The sequence below is a fragment of the Bos grunniens genome, chromosome 15, assembly GCF_055505025.1.
Source record: "Bos grunniens cultivar Pamir isolate PY7600 chromosome 15, Bosgru_T2T1.0, whole genome shotgun sequence".
NCBI classification, from domain to species: Eukaryota; Metazoa; Chordata; class Mammalia; order Artiodactyla; family Bovidae; genus Bos; species Bos grunniens.
This window is the reverse complement of record NC_141179.1, coordinates 63,438,678-63,457,163: the sequence shown is the minus strand read 5'-3', so window position 1 is coordinate 63,457,163 and position 18,486 is coordinate 63,438,678. Positions and strand designations below refer to the sequence as shown.

Here is an 18,486-nt window from a genome sequence, read left to right as displayed (position 1 = left end):
ATTAATTACAGTAATTGCTATAGATTATAAACATAGGTGGAACGTTCTATCTTTCAAATGGATGTGATATTTTAAAGACCTCTGGAGCAGAAATATACCAAGGGATGCTCCAGTGTCAAGAATTATTCTTTTTTGATGTGCATCCCTTGCTTCCTTATCCCTAAAGACCCTCTCCAAGTTCCACCACTTATGCACATGTGGCCCTCTTTGTCACCAGAAGGAGTTGGCACAGTAAGCTATGAGTTTAAGAAAAAAACTGAAGAGCCCTTTACATAAAGTTGACATCACACACTTCTTTCTCTTTTACTACACGTTGAAAGATGTGCCACCCTCATGCTTGACTAGATTTTATTTGTGTAATCTTAGGGTAATATTAATAGCTGATAGTCCTTGAGCTTTGTTCATAAAATCTTTCTGTACTGTTTAATTCTTATGAAGCATCTTTGTCTTAATATCCCTGGATTGCATTCAGGATTTCAATAGAGCAGTCTCAGGGATACTTCCCTCATCCAGGAAAGGGGGATTTGTTTTCTTAAAAACATTGTGCTGGGGAGATTTTTCTCCAGCCAGAGGAGTGCAGTGGTTATGACAGTTCTCTGGAGGGATCGAAATTAATTTTGTGTGACATAGTTGAAGCTACCAGAAAATTCACAATTCCCCAGTTGAATCCCCACACATCAGGCATGATAAAGTAACAGCCTTGGGCACGTCATGTTGATTGTGGTGGACATGTGTTGGGGACTCTCCCATATTTACCCCCAGCTTCTCACGCTGAGGGACTTGGATTTTTCCTTAAGGAACTGTACCATCCCTCCATTCTCTGCTATACAGTTTGGGTGGAATGAACCCTCTTCCTGCTCCTGGGATGGGCCCTGACTGGCCTAAGCCAGTTAGGAAAGCCAGCAATCACTTGCAGTGATTGGTTCCAGAATGGACATGTGACCTAGTTCTGGCCAGTGTCAGAGGATGATTCTCAGATCTGTGGAAGCTGGAGAAGAGGCTCTTTTTTTCTTCCACTGGATATGAGATGAGCTACTGTTGAAGTCACTCTGAGACTTCAGGGTGGTTTCCTGGAGCTGCTAGAGACCAGTGTGTCACACCTGAAGCTTATGTCCACATGGAGGAATGCAGAATGGAGAGAATGTGAAGTCAAGTCCTTGGTGAAACTGATGAAGCCTCACCTGAAGCTTACCTTCTCTGGGTCTTCTAGTTAGGTGGGCTGATAATATCCTTTGCTCACTGTTTACTTGAGTTAATTTGAGTTGGTTAGTCTGTCACTTGGAGCTGCAGAGTTTCTAACTGATAACTTTACCAATATCCAAAGTGTCTTATATACTAGAATCAACTGTACAGAGATCAATAATGGAATGGAATTTAGTCAGAGTCAAGAGTTGTGAAAGCCTTTGGGTAGGGTAGTTCAGCTCCCTATGTTTCAACGTGCTCTTTTTACACCTTGTTAAAAGTAGCTGTAGCAGGAACCCCAAGGAGGTGCTGTCTGGGATCAGGCAGTCTGGGTGCTATCTGTGCCAAGCAAGGGCACAGATACTTTGGCCACCTGATGTGAACAGCTGACTCATTGGAAAAGACCCTGAAGCTGGGAAAAACTGAAGGCAAAAGGAGGAGAAGGCAGCAGAGGATAAGATGGTTGGAGGTCATCACCGATCCAATGGACATGAACTTGGGCAAACTCCGGGAGATGGTGAGGGACAGGGAAGTCTGGTGTGCTGCAGTTCATGGGGTCACAAAGAGTCAGACACAACTTAGCAACTGAGCAACAGCCACAGGGACGTTCATCCAGAAAATCCCTGGGCCACTGTCCTCCGGGTAAGGGAGAGGATGGATTCTGAGTCTGAACATCACTTTACACGGAGAGGTGGTTAGAGAGAACGGGAACATCTTCCAGCTCCACTGGACTATGAGCTTCTGCAGCTGCATTGTCCAGTACAGGGGCCAGTAGCTACCAGTGCCCATCAAGGAGTGTGGTTAGTCTGAATTGAGATGTGCTATAAGTGTTGACTCTACACATGGACATCACCAGATGGTCAATACTGAAATCAGATTGATTAAATTCTTTGTAGCTAAAGATGGAGAAGCTCTATAAAGTCAGCAAAAACAAGACCCAGAGCTGACTGTGGCTCAGATCATGAACTTCTTATTGCCAAATTCAGACTTAAATTGAAGAAAGTAGGGAAAACCACTAGACCATTCAGGTATAACCTAAATCAAATCCATTACGGTTATACAGTAGAAGTGACAAATAGATTCAAGGGATTAGATCTGATAGACACAGTGCCTGAAGAACTATGGACAGAGGTGCGTCCAACACTGTACAAGTGGCTGTGATCAAAACCATCCCCAAGAAGAAGAAGAAATGCAAAAGGGCAAAATGGTTGTCTGAACTGGCCTTACAAATAGCTGAGAAAATAAGGCAAGCAAAAGGCAAAGGAGAAAAGGAAAGATATTATTTGGAACTCTGAATGCAGAGTTCCAAAAAATAGCAAGAGGAGATAAGAAAGCATTCCTAAGTGATCAATGCAAAGAAATAGAGGAAAACAATAGAATGAGAGAGACTAGATATCTCTTTAAGAAAATTAGAGATACCAAGGGAATATTTCATGGAAAGATGGGCTCAATAAAGGACAGAAGCAGAATGGACCTAACAGAAGCAGAAGACATTAAGAAGAGGTGACAAGAATGCATAGAAGTACTATATAAGAAAGAGCTTAATGACCCAGATAACCACAATGGTGTGATCACTCACCTAGAGCCAGACATCTTGGAGTGCAAAGTCAAATGTGCCTTAGGAAGCATCACTACGAACAAAGCTAGTGGAAGTGATGGAATTCCAGCTGAACTATTTCAAATCCTAAAAGATGATGCTGTTAAAGTGCTGTACTCAATGTGCCAACAAATTTGGAAAACTCAGCAGTGGCCACAGGACTGGAAAAGGTCAGTTTTCATTCCAATTCCAAAGAAAGGCAATGCCAAAGAACATTCAAACTACTGCACAATTGCACTCATCTCACATGCTAGCAAAGTAATGCTCAAAATTCTCCAAGCCAGGCTTCAACAGTACGTGAACCAAGAACTTTCAGATGTTCAAGCTGGATTTAGAAACAGCAGAGGAACCAGAGATCAAATTGCCATCATCTGTTGGATCATAGAAAAAGCAAGAGAGTTCCAGAAAAACATTTACTTCTACTTCACTGACTATGCTAAAGCCTTTGACTGTGTGGATCACAACAAAATGTGGAAAACTCTTAAAGAGATGAGAGTGCCAGGCCATCTTACCTGCCTCCTGAGAAATCTATATGCAGGTCAAGAAGCAACAGTTAGAACCAAACTTTGATCAATGGACTGGTTCCAAATTGGGAAAGGAGTATGTCAAGGCTATATATTGTCACCCTGCTTATTTAACTTCTATGCAGAGTACATTATGCAAAATGCTGGCTAGATGAAGTACAAGCTAGAATCAAGATTGCTGGGAGAAATATCAATAACCTCAGATATGCAGATGACACCACCCTTATGGCAGAAAGTGAAGAGGAACTAAAAAGCCTCTTGATGAAAGTGAGAGAGGAGAGTGAAAAAGTTGGCTTAAAACTCAACATTCAGAAAACTAAGATCATGGCATCCAGTCTGATCACTTCATGGCAAATAGATGGGGAAACAATGGAAATAGTGACAAACTATTTTGGGGGCTCCAAAATCACTGTAGATGGTAACTGCAGTCATTAAACTAAAAGACACTTGCTCCTTGGAAGAAAAACTATGACCAACCTAGACAGCATATTGAAAAGCAGAGACATTACTTTGCCAACAAAGGTCCATCTAGTCAAGGCTATGGTTTTTCCAGTAGTCATGTATGGATGTGAGAGCTGGACTATAAAAAAAGCTGAGTACCAAAGAATTGATGCTTTTGAACCATGGTGTTGGAGAAGACTCTTACAAGTCCTTTGGACTGCAAGGAGATCAAACCAGTCAATTCTAGAGGAAATCAGTCCTGAATATTCATTAGAAGGACTGATGCTAAAGCTGAAACTTCAATACTTTGGCCACTAACCCTAACCCTAACCCTAATTTTTTTTTTTTTTGGCCACTGGATGCAAAGAACTGACTCATTGGAAAAGACCCTGATGCTGGGAAAGATTGAAGGCAGGAGGAAAAAGGGACAACAGAGGATGAGATGGTTGGATGGCATCATCAACTTAATGGACATGAGTTTGAGCAAGCTCTGGGTGTTGATGATAGACATGGAAATCTGGTGTGCTGCAGTCCATGGGGTTGCAAAGAGTCAGACATGACTGGGTGACTGAACTGACTGAACTGATAAATGTCAAATACATGTGGAATTTTGAGGAGGTAGTACCAAAAAAATGTTAAGTATTTCATTCATAATTGTTGATATTAATTACACGTTGAAATTTATAATATTTTTATATATTGGCTTATAAAAAGTATACTATTCACTTTAATTTCACCTGTTTCTTTGTACTTGTGGCTACTAATGTGGAAAATTTAACCTTACCTACGTGGCTCATGGTATATTTCTTTTAGTGCATTTTTCCAGGAGAAACAACATTCCATTTTGTGTGTGTCAGTGTTTGGCCCAGAGAGAGTTCTTCGTGCTGTTTTTAAGCGACTGACTCATGACCTCAATCTGCCGCTGAGCCCCATCAGCGGACAGCCACACTCTGCGTTCCACTGTGGGTCTCTGGCCTTTGTGTAGGTATCGTATTCTAACCTGGTGGGGCCCCGAGTAAAGCCCAGGCTGGGAGTCAAAGGCTAAGTCACCCCTGTGAAGCAGATGACCACTCTAGAGCTCAGGAGAGAGGGGGCTGCAGACTGCGAAGGGGTCTTGGAAGCTGGAGGAGGGAGTCCTGTCTGTCCCTGACCTCCCCTTTTGGAGCTAGACAAAGCGGGTTCCAGGTATGCCTGAGGACATTGATGGAGTGGGAACAGGGAATGTGGCTTTGGCCACATGGAGCTGGATGGATGCAGGTGGGGAAGGGGTCTTCAGGGACCCAGCGGGTGATGAAAGAGCTCAGCTGCACAGTCCACATCATCTCTATGTGTTACTCTGTGGGTGTCCTTTAAGCAAAGCCTGATTGTGTCACTGTCTGGACTTTGTTGAGTGGGGCCCACTGGTCCGGGGTGGGTTGAGTCCTGGTTATAGTAACAGAGCTGACTGAGATGTCCCAGGAGAAGGAGAAGCCTGAGACCCGCTGCCCCTCCACATGCAGAGGAACAATCCTGGTTGAGATCAAAATGGCAGTTGAGCAGTGGTAGGTGCTTTGCTTTTGGGTTTTCCGAACCTGCCTACCTTTTAAAGTTGGTGTAGATAGATGAGTGACCCAAGTCATTGCGTGATCCTGGGAGCCATGAAGCCAAGGAGTTCCCCATTTTGAACTCCCCGTAGAAGGATCAGATTTTAATCCTTTCCCTGGCTTCTCCATTAACCCCGAAAGAGCGCAAGTGGCTTGATGACACAGGAGTTACCCTTCAGGGAAAAATGATTTGGATGGTGTTACTGATTTTTCTCAAGGTCTTATATTTTTTCAGATCGCCAACATGGCCATTCTCACCATTTTTCACAGTGCGGGGCTGGGGAATGATTGGTTTTAGTTGTTGTGGACTCTAGGGAAATCAGTACCAGCTATTTATTTTAAAAATACTTTGCAAGATTAGATGTTTGCTGAAAATTATTCATCAAGTAAACAATTCAGCAGAGCTTGTTAGGAACATCAGTATGATGGCTGCACTGAATGGCACCAGAAACTCTGGAAATTCTGGGTAAGAGCCTGGTGTTTACTCTGCAAGGAGAGCTGTTGAAACTTGCAGCTTTCAGGTTCACTGGTGCATTCACTGAATCAAGATCTTTAAGGGTAACACTAAGAAAGATTGACAGTTTAATAAGGAGTTGGCATTGATTCTCGAGATCAAATCAAGCACTGCTGTCATTTTTTTATCCATGCCAAAAGACCTAAAATCAGCCCTGCGTCCCAAATTCACTTTAGAGGTCTACTCTTCCCTTGCCAAAGATTGTTCATCTTCCTTGATTTGGTGTTTTAGCCTCTGTCCTTTTCTCATTCAGCCTGTCAGGTTTTTTTGGGTTTTTTTTTTTTTTTTTTTTTTTGCTTTAAAACTGGGTGAACACACTTCCATTTCCACTGAATCCCATTGAGACATCTCAACGACATCACTTTCTGGAATAAATGACCTTGTTTCCTGATCTTTGACTTGCAGCCTCAGAATCTCAACTTACTTCTAAATTGATATTGTCTTGATCCTATCCTAACACTCTCTTCTCCTTGGAGTATATGGTCTGGTGCTAAGCCTAGCACCTCTAAAAGAAATTCCCTTGCTTTCTAGTCTTGGTTGCTTATTAGTGCTTGTTTATTTCTTAAATAGGAAGTGTCACGCATACTGTCCAGAATGAAGGAATTGGTAACCTTGATCAGTTTTTAGCTGCAGCCCAAGAATTTCAGCACTCAAAAAAATTATTGCATTATTTTCTGTCTATAACTCTTCATAGTTTCTATTTGTCAGCACTAATAACATGTGGCTAGAATTGGAAAATGTTTACTCTGTGAAGAGTCTCAATTTTTTACTCATATTTGTCCATGATGTTATTCCCATCTTCCCTAAACCTCGCTTAAATTGTTTAGGCATTATCCAACGACATGTATTAATTTTTGAGAACTATGGTTGGGAATGAATTCTGGGCTTTTCTTACTGAGTCTTTTCACGTATGCTCTTAAGTGAGAATGGTATGGGCATATTCAAATACTTAGCTGTCTGGTATAATGGAATTGACCAGACTCCACATCTACTCAGTTATCAGTTACATGACTGAACTTAAAACTGGTTTCTTTGTCTCTCTGAGCCCGTTTCCACAGCTACTAAATAAGGATAATAGTATTTAGCTTATAGAATTATTCTGAGGTTTATGTTAGCTTTGTACTAACATGTGGGAAAAGTAAGGTCAGCAAAATTAGATCTTTTCACCCAGTTTCTTAACACGGTATTCATAGGAAACTCTAAGATAAAATTTATTTACATAGTGATAAAAAAGACTCCAGATAGCCTTTAGAGAAATAATTTGTGAAATCTGCAAACTTTTGATTACTGAGTTGAGAAAAAGTGAAAAAGAGGCAGAAATTTTAGATATTTTTATGGAGTTTGCAGAACATTTTGGATTGAGCTGTGCATAAATTAAAATTTTAAATCAGAGTAAAATTAGAAATGGAAATTTTAGGAAATTTTCAAATGTTTAGGCAGAAGCCAAACGATATAACATTTGGCAAGTTTGAAAATTTTAGAAGACCTATGCTTACTCAAAAGTGGTCAGAATCACTGCTTGGGAATGCCAAGGTTCATTTCAAATTTTCATTGCATATACAACAAGGACTAACAAAGTGTTTATAACACGTGCTTATTTTAACAGAAGAAAGACTATATCGAACCATCTTTTACTGTAGTATCTGCCTAGATCGTACAGGGAGCATCACCCACCGACCCTGTTACCTGTGGTACCAGCTGCTCTCCACGTGGTATCTGTCTGTAGTATGATAAGGTCAAGGCTACCAAGCCCTGGTTGTGAAGGGATTAGGAAGAACTGGCATTTTGTGATCCTTGGTGTGGGGCTTGGATGCTTAAGGAAGTTTTATCCATTTTACCCAGGGGCAGTTGTTGTGGGGCTTGAAGTTTATGCATTTGGGAGAACTCATTTATAAGAAAAAGGATCAGAAAATTAAGTCCATGGTCTTGAAAGAGGCCCCAGTGAGTGAAGGGGCCTGAAGCTCAGGCTTCAGTAACCCCGCATCAGTTCGCCCCTTCTCCAGATCAGCATGAAACGTGTAGGGAGCTGAAATCCTAGAGATTGTTGAAAAGTTGAGTTTAAAGCTGGGAATGGTTGATTGTCCTCATCTCCAGTCGCTGAGCAGTTGTCAGGAAACTAGGAATTGCAAAAGATGATTTCAAGAATGGACACCAAAGGTGTTTTCTAATTATAATTTGTGTTTCATTATACTGCAAAATGTCAGTGCTAAAATCATTTTTAAGGTGATAGACTTGCCGAGATTTACCACATAATTTGTTTGCTATGCTTAATTTATCACACTACTATAGATGCATTTGAGTGTCATATGTTGTCTTTCAAAATAATTTGCAAACTATGTGTGACATAGTAGAGTATTTCACTAGAGATTGTGATTTCAGGGCTCATTGTGATTTCTAAACTACTGGCAATGTTTTTTGTAAAAGGTGGAACAGAATTGTTCCTGTGAGTTCTGATAAACATCAGAAGGATGATTTTTAAAATTTCTATTCAGACTCAGAGTTAGGGGTTTAATATTTGCCTATTCTAAACCTCATGCTTAGATTGGTGTGTCAACTATCCTTGAGGTCTTTGAACTATTTTAACAATTTAAATGGTGTATTTCCCTTGTCAAACATCCTTTGAATATAATCATACATGAATTCTGGAGTTTGATGATTCAGGTTTATTTTGAACACCCACATGGGATTTTAGAAATAACATACACTTTCTTCTTCTTAATGTTTTCTTGTTGGAACACTTGCTAAATGCCCTGAAACAGTTAATTTGGCCCTCAGGGCAGCACCAGGCAGTGGTTTCAAAACTACAAACTAGGTTGCCCCCTTGTTCTTTTCCTTTGGCATCTTTCCCTTTGATCCTTGTCTGGATTCCATGGAACAGTGGCTTGCTCTGAATACCGCCCCCCTCCCCGACTCCTGTTTGCCTCACAGGCTGCCTGCATACAACCATTGTAATGTACAATTAGCACTGAAGCACATGCAGATAATAAGAGAATCATCATAAAAGCACTAAACAGAGCAAATAACATTTGAGGCTGGATTTAATCCCAAATACCTGGCACTCTGAATCAGTGAGGTACAGAAACCCAGAAGCCAAGGAAGATAACACTCTGGTTAGCCATGGAGAATTGGAATTGTATATAAGATACATACACACACACACACACACACACACACAACCACCATGGTTGAATTTGGACATTAATCAGGACTGCATGCAGAGTGAGTAAATATTGTAAATTTAAAGCTAAAACGGGCTGGGATAAAAAGGTAAGCCTTTTAGGTTAAATGTAGCATTAAAATGGTTCTTCTGGCCTAAGGATACAAGAGAGACATTGAGATTATCTGGGAAGAATGAAGCCTTCATGTGGTTAGGACCCTGGGGTCTTGGATAGGACTTTAAACCAGGGTCCTAAGATACCATCTTGACCTTAGTCTGCCTGTTTACATCTCTGCACATCCATTTCCTCTGTAGGAAATGCAAATGAAGATACTGGCTTGCATTGCTGAGCAACTTCTATTAATACTCAGCATCCTGGGATGATCGTTCTTGAAGAATCAGAACCCACCAGGAGGTGTTTCCTTGGGGGAGTGGCTATTGCTGCTCTGCTAACTAATGAGTTCCTTTTAATTATCATAATAGCTAATAATTAAGTCCTTACTTGGAAGTGGGACAGAAAAGGTAAGAAAGTTCCCCAGTTCACAGGGCAACACAGAGACTGGACCTGAACCTGTTTGTCCTGATTCGAGGGTGCTCTGTTCCTGGAGCTCCCCAGTCAGGCCTGCTCCTTCCCTTTGGTCACAGGAAGGTGTCTTTGATCAGACCCTGGAGCCCCCTTGAAGAGTTCTGTTTTTCAGCCGCTCCCTCCCTTGTTCAGGCTAAGAGTTGGAGATGTGTGATAAGCCTGGGCTTGGGGATCCGATGGTTGGAAAGAGCAGGGACAATTCTATGTGCTTACAGGAAAGAGCCGCGTTTCTTCAAGTAAACCCAAGCACCTTGTTTTCCTGGAGATCCGGGGACACTAAAGAATGTGCAAGGTGGCACTGGGGGCCAATACATAATAAATAGATCTTAGCCTTTCTCATTTTTTGGGTACACTTTCTAAGGCAGCGTGCAGAGCTGAGAGCTGATGATTTATTAATTACATTTTCCAGATGGAATAGCAGCCTAAGGGATGACTCTCTACCTAAAATAGACACCGAAAATGCAGAGATGCTCAAGACCCAGTAACCGACCTGAATACGTTCATCTTTGCAGCTAAACTGGAAAAGGCTGTTCCTTTTCCAAAAGGCTGGTGTTATACTATGGAGAATATAGTTCTGTATGAACAATCGCCAGCCTCAGGACTTTAATTTTTACAGAATTCATTCACAAAGCTGGATGATATGAATGACCTACTACTGCATTTATATCAGAGTTAATTTTTAACAGAGCTCGTTAAGAGTGAAATGAGGATGGAGTCCTTTATTTTGGTAGAGAAACTGTTTGAAATTGTGCATGATATTGATACCTTGCATGCACAGAGAGGCATTTTTGCCCATTAACAATTTCTAACCTATAGCTGGACCTGACTTTAGCGCACGATGTTTTTACACCCAAAGTAAATGGAGCAATTTTGCAAAGCTTAAGTGTGTGTGTATATTTGTGTTTGCATCCTTTCTAATCTCCTAATAAAGCTTCGGAACTTCAGAAAACAAATCACCGGCTTCCAAAGGTTTCTGGAAGTTATTATTTTTGTTTTAGCAACATGAAGATTGCTAATCCTCCAACACATCACATTGTGTGTGTTTTTGTTCCCTCATGACATTAGGGTATTAGTCTTCAGTACAATATATACTTATTACCTCTTTTTCCAGTTTTCGTGGTGTGTATTTTAATAGCAGAAGCGGATTTGCTAATGATTAAGAAGGAAAATAGAGGGAGAAAAGTTCTTATTACATAAAATGATGCTCTGCTTGCATAAAGAGGATTCTCTGGCACTTAATCAGAAAAAAAACAAACAGGAGGTAAATGTCCTAGATGTTTATAGGTTAAACATCCCATAAGTGTCTCAAAAATCAGCCCTTCCTGGCAGTCTCAAGGTGGCTAATTGCTGAAGCATCGAAACCGTTTGAGCAACTTCATTTTCCCCAGGGATTGACACTCACAACGGGATAATGCTTACCCTGATAGAAGTGTCACAGTGGGGACTCAGGGTAATTTGCTGATATGATGTCAAAAATAGCATTAAGGTAATTACATTTTTCACTTGTAATATTTCACAGGTAATAATACAGTTGAAAATTGCACCCTTTTTTTTTTTTGGTACCCTGGTCATTTAAAACTTTTTGTTTTAGTGGAGCTACAGTGAAGCTGATATATTTGATGGGTTGTTTCTTAAATGTGCACTCAACTTATAATTGCATAAATGCCGTCATTAGTTCAACCATTTGACCAGGGTTAAAAGATTGAGTAGTAAACGGGAATTGTTTCAAAAGGTGTGTCTTTTTAATTGTAGCAGCAGAGAAATGATAAGAACTTCCTTTGCCAAGGGCAGCTGGTTATAGTAGAAACCCTGCCCTAAGAGGTCAAAGACAGGAGGTCCAGGCTCCTTTCCCGTACTCATGCTGTGTGACCTCATGCAAATTATTGAACCCCTCTGAGCAACTCCTTCAAAGAGCAGTGCTGGATGGACTGATCTTTTGCAGACCATCGCAGTGTTAATATCTATGAATCCAGAAAGAATTTAAAATTTGTAATATTTATTTATTTAGGAAAACATTTTCCGGGTTATTTTTTTAAATCCTGGATTTTATTTCACCACAGGGATACATTTTCTTTTTGTCTAGGGAACATCATAGCCCTTTGAAAATCAGGATTCACACAATTTTCTTTGGACTATTGAAAATTTGGCAGTGACTTCCGGTAAAAAAACATTACTGATTTAACCTCACTGAAGAAACCCTCATCCTTCTGTTATTCTAGGTGGGCCTGATGAGGAGTTTCAAAGGCTGCCACTTTCTCAAATCATGCATGTCACAACTTTCTCATCATTCATTCATTTGGCAAATCTTCATTGGGCAAATCTTCATTGACCAACTCTTATTCATGGCCGCCACTGTGTTAGGCTCTGAGCATGTAACAGTGAACAAGATCCAGCCCCTGCCCTCCTGCAGCTTAATCACAGCAGGATATTTTTAATTACAAGAAACCTACTCAATAAAACCAATGAAGGGAGTTTATTAGAAGGACACTACGATACCTACTACTAGCCTAGGGCAGGAAGTAGAGCTGGGTGTTGTAGAAACTGGAACAAAGTGTTTGATAGTGTTCAGGACCCAGGCAGCTTCTCTGTCCATCTCTTTCTTTCTCTCTGGGGCTGAATATCTCTCATCACTATGGCCATTACCTCTGTTCTTATCATTGCCAGCCGTCTTCTCTACACACTCATCTATTTACACACCAGACACACTGCTAGCCTATGTGACAATTGTGCTGATTAGGAGAAGGAGCCCCTTCCAGGGCACAGCATGGCATGCTGGGTTTCAGTGCTCACTTGCCTCTCAGTTGGGTGTCCTTGTACATGATGACCCTGCTTGCACACAGCCTTATCCTGGCAAAACCCCAATGGTGTCTTCAGTTCCCAATTCCGTGTGACCTTATAGCCAAGCTCCCCACAGGTAAATGATCATGTCTCTCTGGCCCCAATCCAGTTTCTCATAAAGAAGTTAGTGGGGCCAAGCGTCCATTCATCATCCAATCGAATGTGTCTTGGGTGGGTGAGAAGCAGACCCATGATGAACCAGGCTGTGGGAGGAGATGCTGTAAATCTGTAGGAGACATGCCTCTGCCTGGGCTGGGGCATTCCATAGAGGATGCTTGGCATCTGAGTCAGATGGAACTGTGTGGGATGTTACATGTAGCAGTCCTGGTCTTAACACCTAAGACCTTATGCTTACACCTTACACCTACACCTTACACTTACACAGACCCAGTACGTTTGGGAGAACAAGATTTTGGCTGATGAAGATAGCTGTGCTCCATCTCATGTCAGAGAACTTTAGGATGTGAAGTGAGAAGAGGCAAAAAAAGATCATTATACAATGATGAAGAGGTCAGTCCTTTCCAAGTGCGACTCCTATAATCTCATTTGAGACTGAGATGTGTACCTTGGGCATTTTGTAGCTGCCTTCTTGCTGTATATTGTAGTTCTCACTGGGTCACTGAGACACATGGAAGCAAGAATATAAGTCACAGGGGAAGGAACCTGTGTTTGTTGAAAGGCAACTCCCAGAAATCTCTACCAGAACCCCCAGTGTCCTGTGTAGGAGAGGCTCCTATGAAAGGCGCAGGCATTCATTGAGGTTTTTAGATGATGATCTTTTTAAAGGCCTATTTTAGCTGCTGAAAAGTAGCTAAGAAGATTCCATCTAGGAAGTGTTATTTTATTATACTGTGGGTTGTATCAGAGCATATCACAAGATATCTGACATTTTTGTTGAAAAAAGAAACTTTAAAAAAGACCAAGAAACGGTGGATTCATATAGACTTGCTCCACCAGAAAGTTGGCCTGGATTAAGATAGCTCAGTGAGTTCATTCTTTGGGCCAGTATCTCTGTTTCAGATGCGTAGTAATGAGAGACTAAATATTAAAGTAGAAAACTGAAAAGATATAAAAGGCCTGGCTCAGAAATGAGCTAAACGGGCAAGAAATGCAAAATGAATGGGGATAAATTCTGGGGCCTGTTGACTCTGAGTCTGGAAGTCAACCAAGATGAGTTGAAGGTCCACTTCTGAGGGGTAAAAAAAGTTACCAGCACTCACTCAGCCACACTGACTGCTGCTTAAAGCTGGGGGCTGACACTGTTAACTCTACCAATCTGATAATTCTGTGCAGTGCGGTTGTTCTCTCTATTGTGGGATGTTTAGCAACGTCCCTGGCCTTTGCCCACTTGCTGTTTAGTCACTAAGTCGTGTCTGACTCTTGCGACCCTGTGGACTGTGGCCTGCCAGGCTCCTCTGTCCGTGGGATTTTCCAAGCAAGAATACTGGAGTGGGTTGCCATTTCCTTCTCCAGGAGATGTTCCTGATCCAGGAATCGAACCCGGGTCTCCTGCATTGCAGGCAAATTCTTTACCAACTGAATTATGAGGAAAGCCCCTTTACCCACTAGATGTCAGTAATAGTAACCACCTCCTTCAAGCTGTGACAGCCAACTATGTCTCCAGACATTCCCAAGTGTCTCCTAGGGGAAAAAGTAAGTCAGCCCTCATTGAGAACCACGAGGTTATAAAAATGATAGAAATTGAAGAACAAAACCCCTCCAGAGTTAGGAATTTAACCAAGTTGCCTATTGTCTCATGACTGGATCTTTGTTTTCCCAGTAATACATGGAAATGGGTGCCCTGAAACGCCTTTAAAAGATCTGACTGGGGGTAACCTGCATGGAGGTAATTGTAAGCTCTTAGACAAGAGAAATTGAACGAGCAATGAGAGGCAAAACAAACCAATAAATAAGACAAGAACTAATTACAAATCTTGGAAATAAAAAATACATTCACTGAACCAAAAAAAAAAAAAGTATAAGATAAACTCTAGATTATACACAATTGAATAAAGAATTAGTGAATTGAAAGATAGCACTGAGAAAATGATTCAGAATATGGTACTGACGGGAAGGATATTTTAATAAAACAATAAAATTTTTTAAAAGTTAAGAGACATAGAGGATAGATCAAGGACTATAGCACTAAAAATGGCAGAAATCAGAAAAAGAGAGGAAATAAGCCAAGAAAAACAGATTAGCCATCAGAAGAAAACAAAATATGAAGGCAGAAACAATTCATAAATGTAACTATCCCACTACATAAGAGACTATCAGATTGGATAAAAATGAAATTAAAAATAAAACACCTCAAAATCCAGCTAGATTTTGGTCCCTAGTTTTAAAGAACCATCATAAACTGCATTGGGAGGGAAGGACTTTCAGATTATTCCTCTGCTCTAGTTAATGTCCAGTTCTGCAAAAGATTTAATATCTTGTCATTAGATAAATTCATCTAATCCCTTCCTTAAACTGATAGCTCAAAAGTGAAAAAACTGGATTAGTAAACACCTAGATAGCATATTCAAAAGTAGAGACATTACTTTGCCAACAAAGGTCCGTCTAGTCAAGGCTATGGTTTTTCCTGTGGTCATGTATGGATATGAGAGTTGGACTGTGAAGAAGGCTGAGTGCTGAAGAATTGATGCTTTTGAACTGTGGTGTTGGAGAAGACTCTTGAAAGTCCCTTGGACTGCAAGGAGATCCAACCAGTCCATTCTGAAGGAGATCAGCCTTGGGATTTCTTTGGAAGGAATGATGCTAAAGCTGAAACTCCAGTACTTTGGCCTCCTCATGCGAAGAGTTGACTCATTGGAAAAGACTCTGATGCTGGGAGGGATTGGGGGCAGGAGGAGAAGGGGACGACAGAGGATGAGATGGCTGGATGGCATCACTGACTCGATGGACGTGAGTCTAGGTGAACTCCAGGAGTTGGTGATGGACAGGGAGGCGGATTCATGGGGTCGCAAAGAGTCGGACATAACTGAGAGACTGAACTGAACTGAACTGAAGCTCTTTTCAGGTCTAAAGTTCCAAGACTTGAGGCTTTTCCTGATATGACATCTTTGTGGACAGAGCTTTGTGCTGGCATTCTGGAGAATCAAGGAAATTGGATACTACTGTCCCCTTATGGAGGCTGGTCTTGTCACTTGGCCATTTAACATTTCGTTTGCAGGCTCAGTTTTCACATTGTCACTGTCCTATGTTAAGGAGCCTTTTGCAGATGGACAGATGCTTGTTATTAGCATACGCTTATAGGCAGCTTGGAGATTGACCTGTGAGAAGCAGGAAAGGGCTTTTTACTCCTAATATGTTATGAAAGTTTGATCACAGTGGGAATTTTCTGTCATGGGTGATTAGTATCAGCTCAGATTAATATTCACTTTCCCTAATTCAGTATGAAAAGTGCCACGATAAGAACACTTTGCTAGGAGATAGAGAGAGAATGCAGAATGATGGCACTCACACAGTCCACGGTCTCCTTTTTGAAAGATGAGCAGCTTCTCCAAACCCTTGGTTTTTCTTTTCCATAATGGCTTATCCGCCTTTTTTTTATTACTAGATATTCCCTTTAGCTTTGTTGAGATATATTTGGCATATAACATTGTGTAACTTTAAGGTGTACAACACAATTATTTGATATATGTATGTACTAACAAAAAGGTTAGTTAACACATCCACCACCTCACTTAGTTACAATTATATCTGTGATGAGAACTTTCAAGATCTACACTTTTAACAACTTTTAAATATATATTGAGAGCACTGTAAACTGCAGTCACCATGCTGTATATTCCATCCCAGAATGTATTCATCTTGTAACTGGAGGTTTGTACCCTTTGACCACTCCCACAAACTCCTGCTTCCTGCTCTCTCCTTGCAACCATCAGGGTAGTCTCAGTTTATATGAGTTCAACTTTTTCATATTCACATATAAGTGAGATCATATAGTATCCATTTTTCTCTGACTTATTTCACGTAGCATTATGCCCTGAAGGTCCATCCATGTTGTCAAAATGGCAAGATTTCCTCATTTTCATGGCTGAACAATATTCTATTTCATATATACACCACAACTTCTTTATCCGTTCATCTGTTGATAGACACAAATTGTTTCCATATCTTGACTATTGTAGGTAGTGCTGCAATGAACATGGGGTACATATATCTTTTCAAGTGAGTGTTTTCATTTCCTTTGGATAAATACCCAGAAGTGGAATTTCTGGATCACAGACTAGTTCTGTTTAAAAAAATTTTAAGGAACTTCATATAGTTTTCCATAACTGATGCACCAGTTTTCATTCCCACTAATAGTTCCCTTTTCCCACATCCTCACAGCACTTGTTATTTCTTGCCTTTTTTATAATAGCCATTCTAACAAATGTGATGCGGTGTCTCACTGTGGTTTTGATTTTCATTTTGCTGGTGATGAGTAATGCTGAGAACTTTTTCATATAGACCATCTGTATGTCTTCTCTGAAAAAATGTCTATTCAGATTCTCTGCCTTTTTTAATTGATTTTAATTTTCTTTTTTTGGCTATTGAGTTAATCTTTAATATTAACCTTTTATTAGATATTTGGGTTGCAAATATTTTTTCCTATTCCCTAGATCACCTTTTCATTTTGTCAATGATTTCCTTTGCTGCACAGAAGCTTTTTAGTTTGGTGTAGTCCCCATGTTTATTTTTATCTTGTTGCTTGCATTTTTGATGTCATATCCATGAAATGATTGCCAAGATCAATGCCAAGAAGGTTTATTCATAATTTTTTTCTAAAAGTTTTATTGTTTCAGGTCTTACATGTAAATCTTTAATCCATTTTGTATTAATTTTTGTGAGTGGTGTGAGGGAGGAATCCAGTGTTTCATTATTTTGCATGTAAACATCCCATTTTCCCAGCACTATTTATTGAAGAGAATATCTTCTCTCCATTGAGTATTCTTGGTTCCCTTGTCAAATATTAGTTGGCTGTATGTGCATAGGTATATTTTTGTCTATTTGATTCTGTTCCATTGGTCTCATGTTTGTGTTTATGCCAGTATCATACTGTTTTAATTATTAGAATTTTGTAATATGGTTTTAAATTAGTAAGTGAGATGCCTTCAGATCTGTTCTTTCTCAAGATTGTTTTGGCTGTTCAGAGTCTTTTGTAGTTCTGTACAAATTTTAGGATTGCTTGCATTATTACTTGAAAATGCCATTGAAATTTTGATAAGGATTGCATTGAATCTGTATGTGGCTTTGGGTAGTATGGATTTTGTAAAAATATTAATTCTTTCAGTCCATGAACACAGGATATTTTCCCATTTATTTGTGTCCTTTACAGTTTCTTTCATCAGTGGTTTATAGTTTTTAGTGCATAGATCTTTCACCTCCTTCATTAAATTTATCCAAAGTATTTTGCTATTGTTGATGCTATAGTAAATGAAATCACTTTCCTTATTTTTGTGCAGAGCACTGTTAGTGCATAGAAACAACTGATTTTGAACACTGATTTTTCTATCTTGCAACTTTACTGGATTCCTTTGTTAGTTCTAATTTATGTTGTTACTCTTTCCTGTTTTTTTCCTTCTTTTCTACTAATATTTCATTTATTTTTACTCTAATCTTCATTATTTCCTTCTTTTTGCTAACATTGAGCTTAGTTTGTTCTTATTCTTCTAGTTCCTAAAAATATAAATTTAGGTAGTTTATTTGAGATCTCTTTTTATTCAAACTTTCCTCTTAGAACTATTTTGCTGTATCTCATAAATTTTGATATATTATGCTTGTATTTCATTTGTCTCAAGATATTTTAAAGTTTTCCTTTCAATTTCTGTTTTGACTCATTAGTTGTTGGAGAGTATGTTTTTTAAATCCATGTATTTGTGAATTTCCTTGATTTCTAGTTTCATAACATTGTGGTCAGAAAAGATACCTTGATATAGTTTCTGCCTTCTTGAATTTTTTGAAACTTGTTTTGTGGCCTATCACATGACCTATTCTAGAAAATGTTTCATGTATGCTTGAAAAAAATGTGTTTTCTGCTGCTGTTGGATAGAATGTTTGTTAGGTCCGTTTGGTC

General features: G+C 39.9%; 1 protein-coding gene across 6 annotated transcripts in view; it reads left to right on the top strand.

Annotated features, from left to right (window-relative positions):
- The window catches only part of LOC147358375 (uncharacterized), a 194,144-nt gene that overhangs the window by 143,076 nt on the left and 32,582 nt on the right, over positions 1–18,486 (top strand). For 3 of the 6 annotated variants that reach the window (XM_086340972.1, XM_086340978.1, XM_086340973.1), the window contains one exon: positions 4,558–4,725. The exons of the other annotated variants lie outside the window; for them this stretch is intronic. In XM_086340972.1, coding sequence (XP_086197098.1) covers positions 4,558–4,725 — 168 coding nt within the window. The remainder of the gene's footprint in view (positions 1–4,557; positions 4,726–18,486) is intronic. 6 annotated transcript variants of the gene reach the window in all.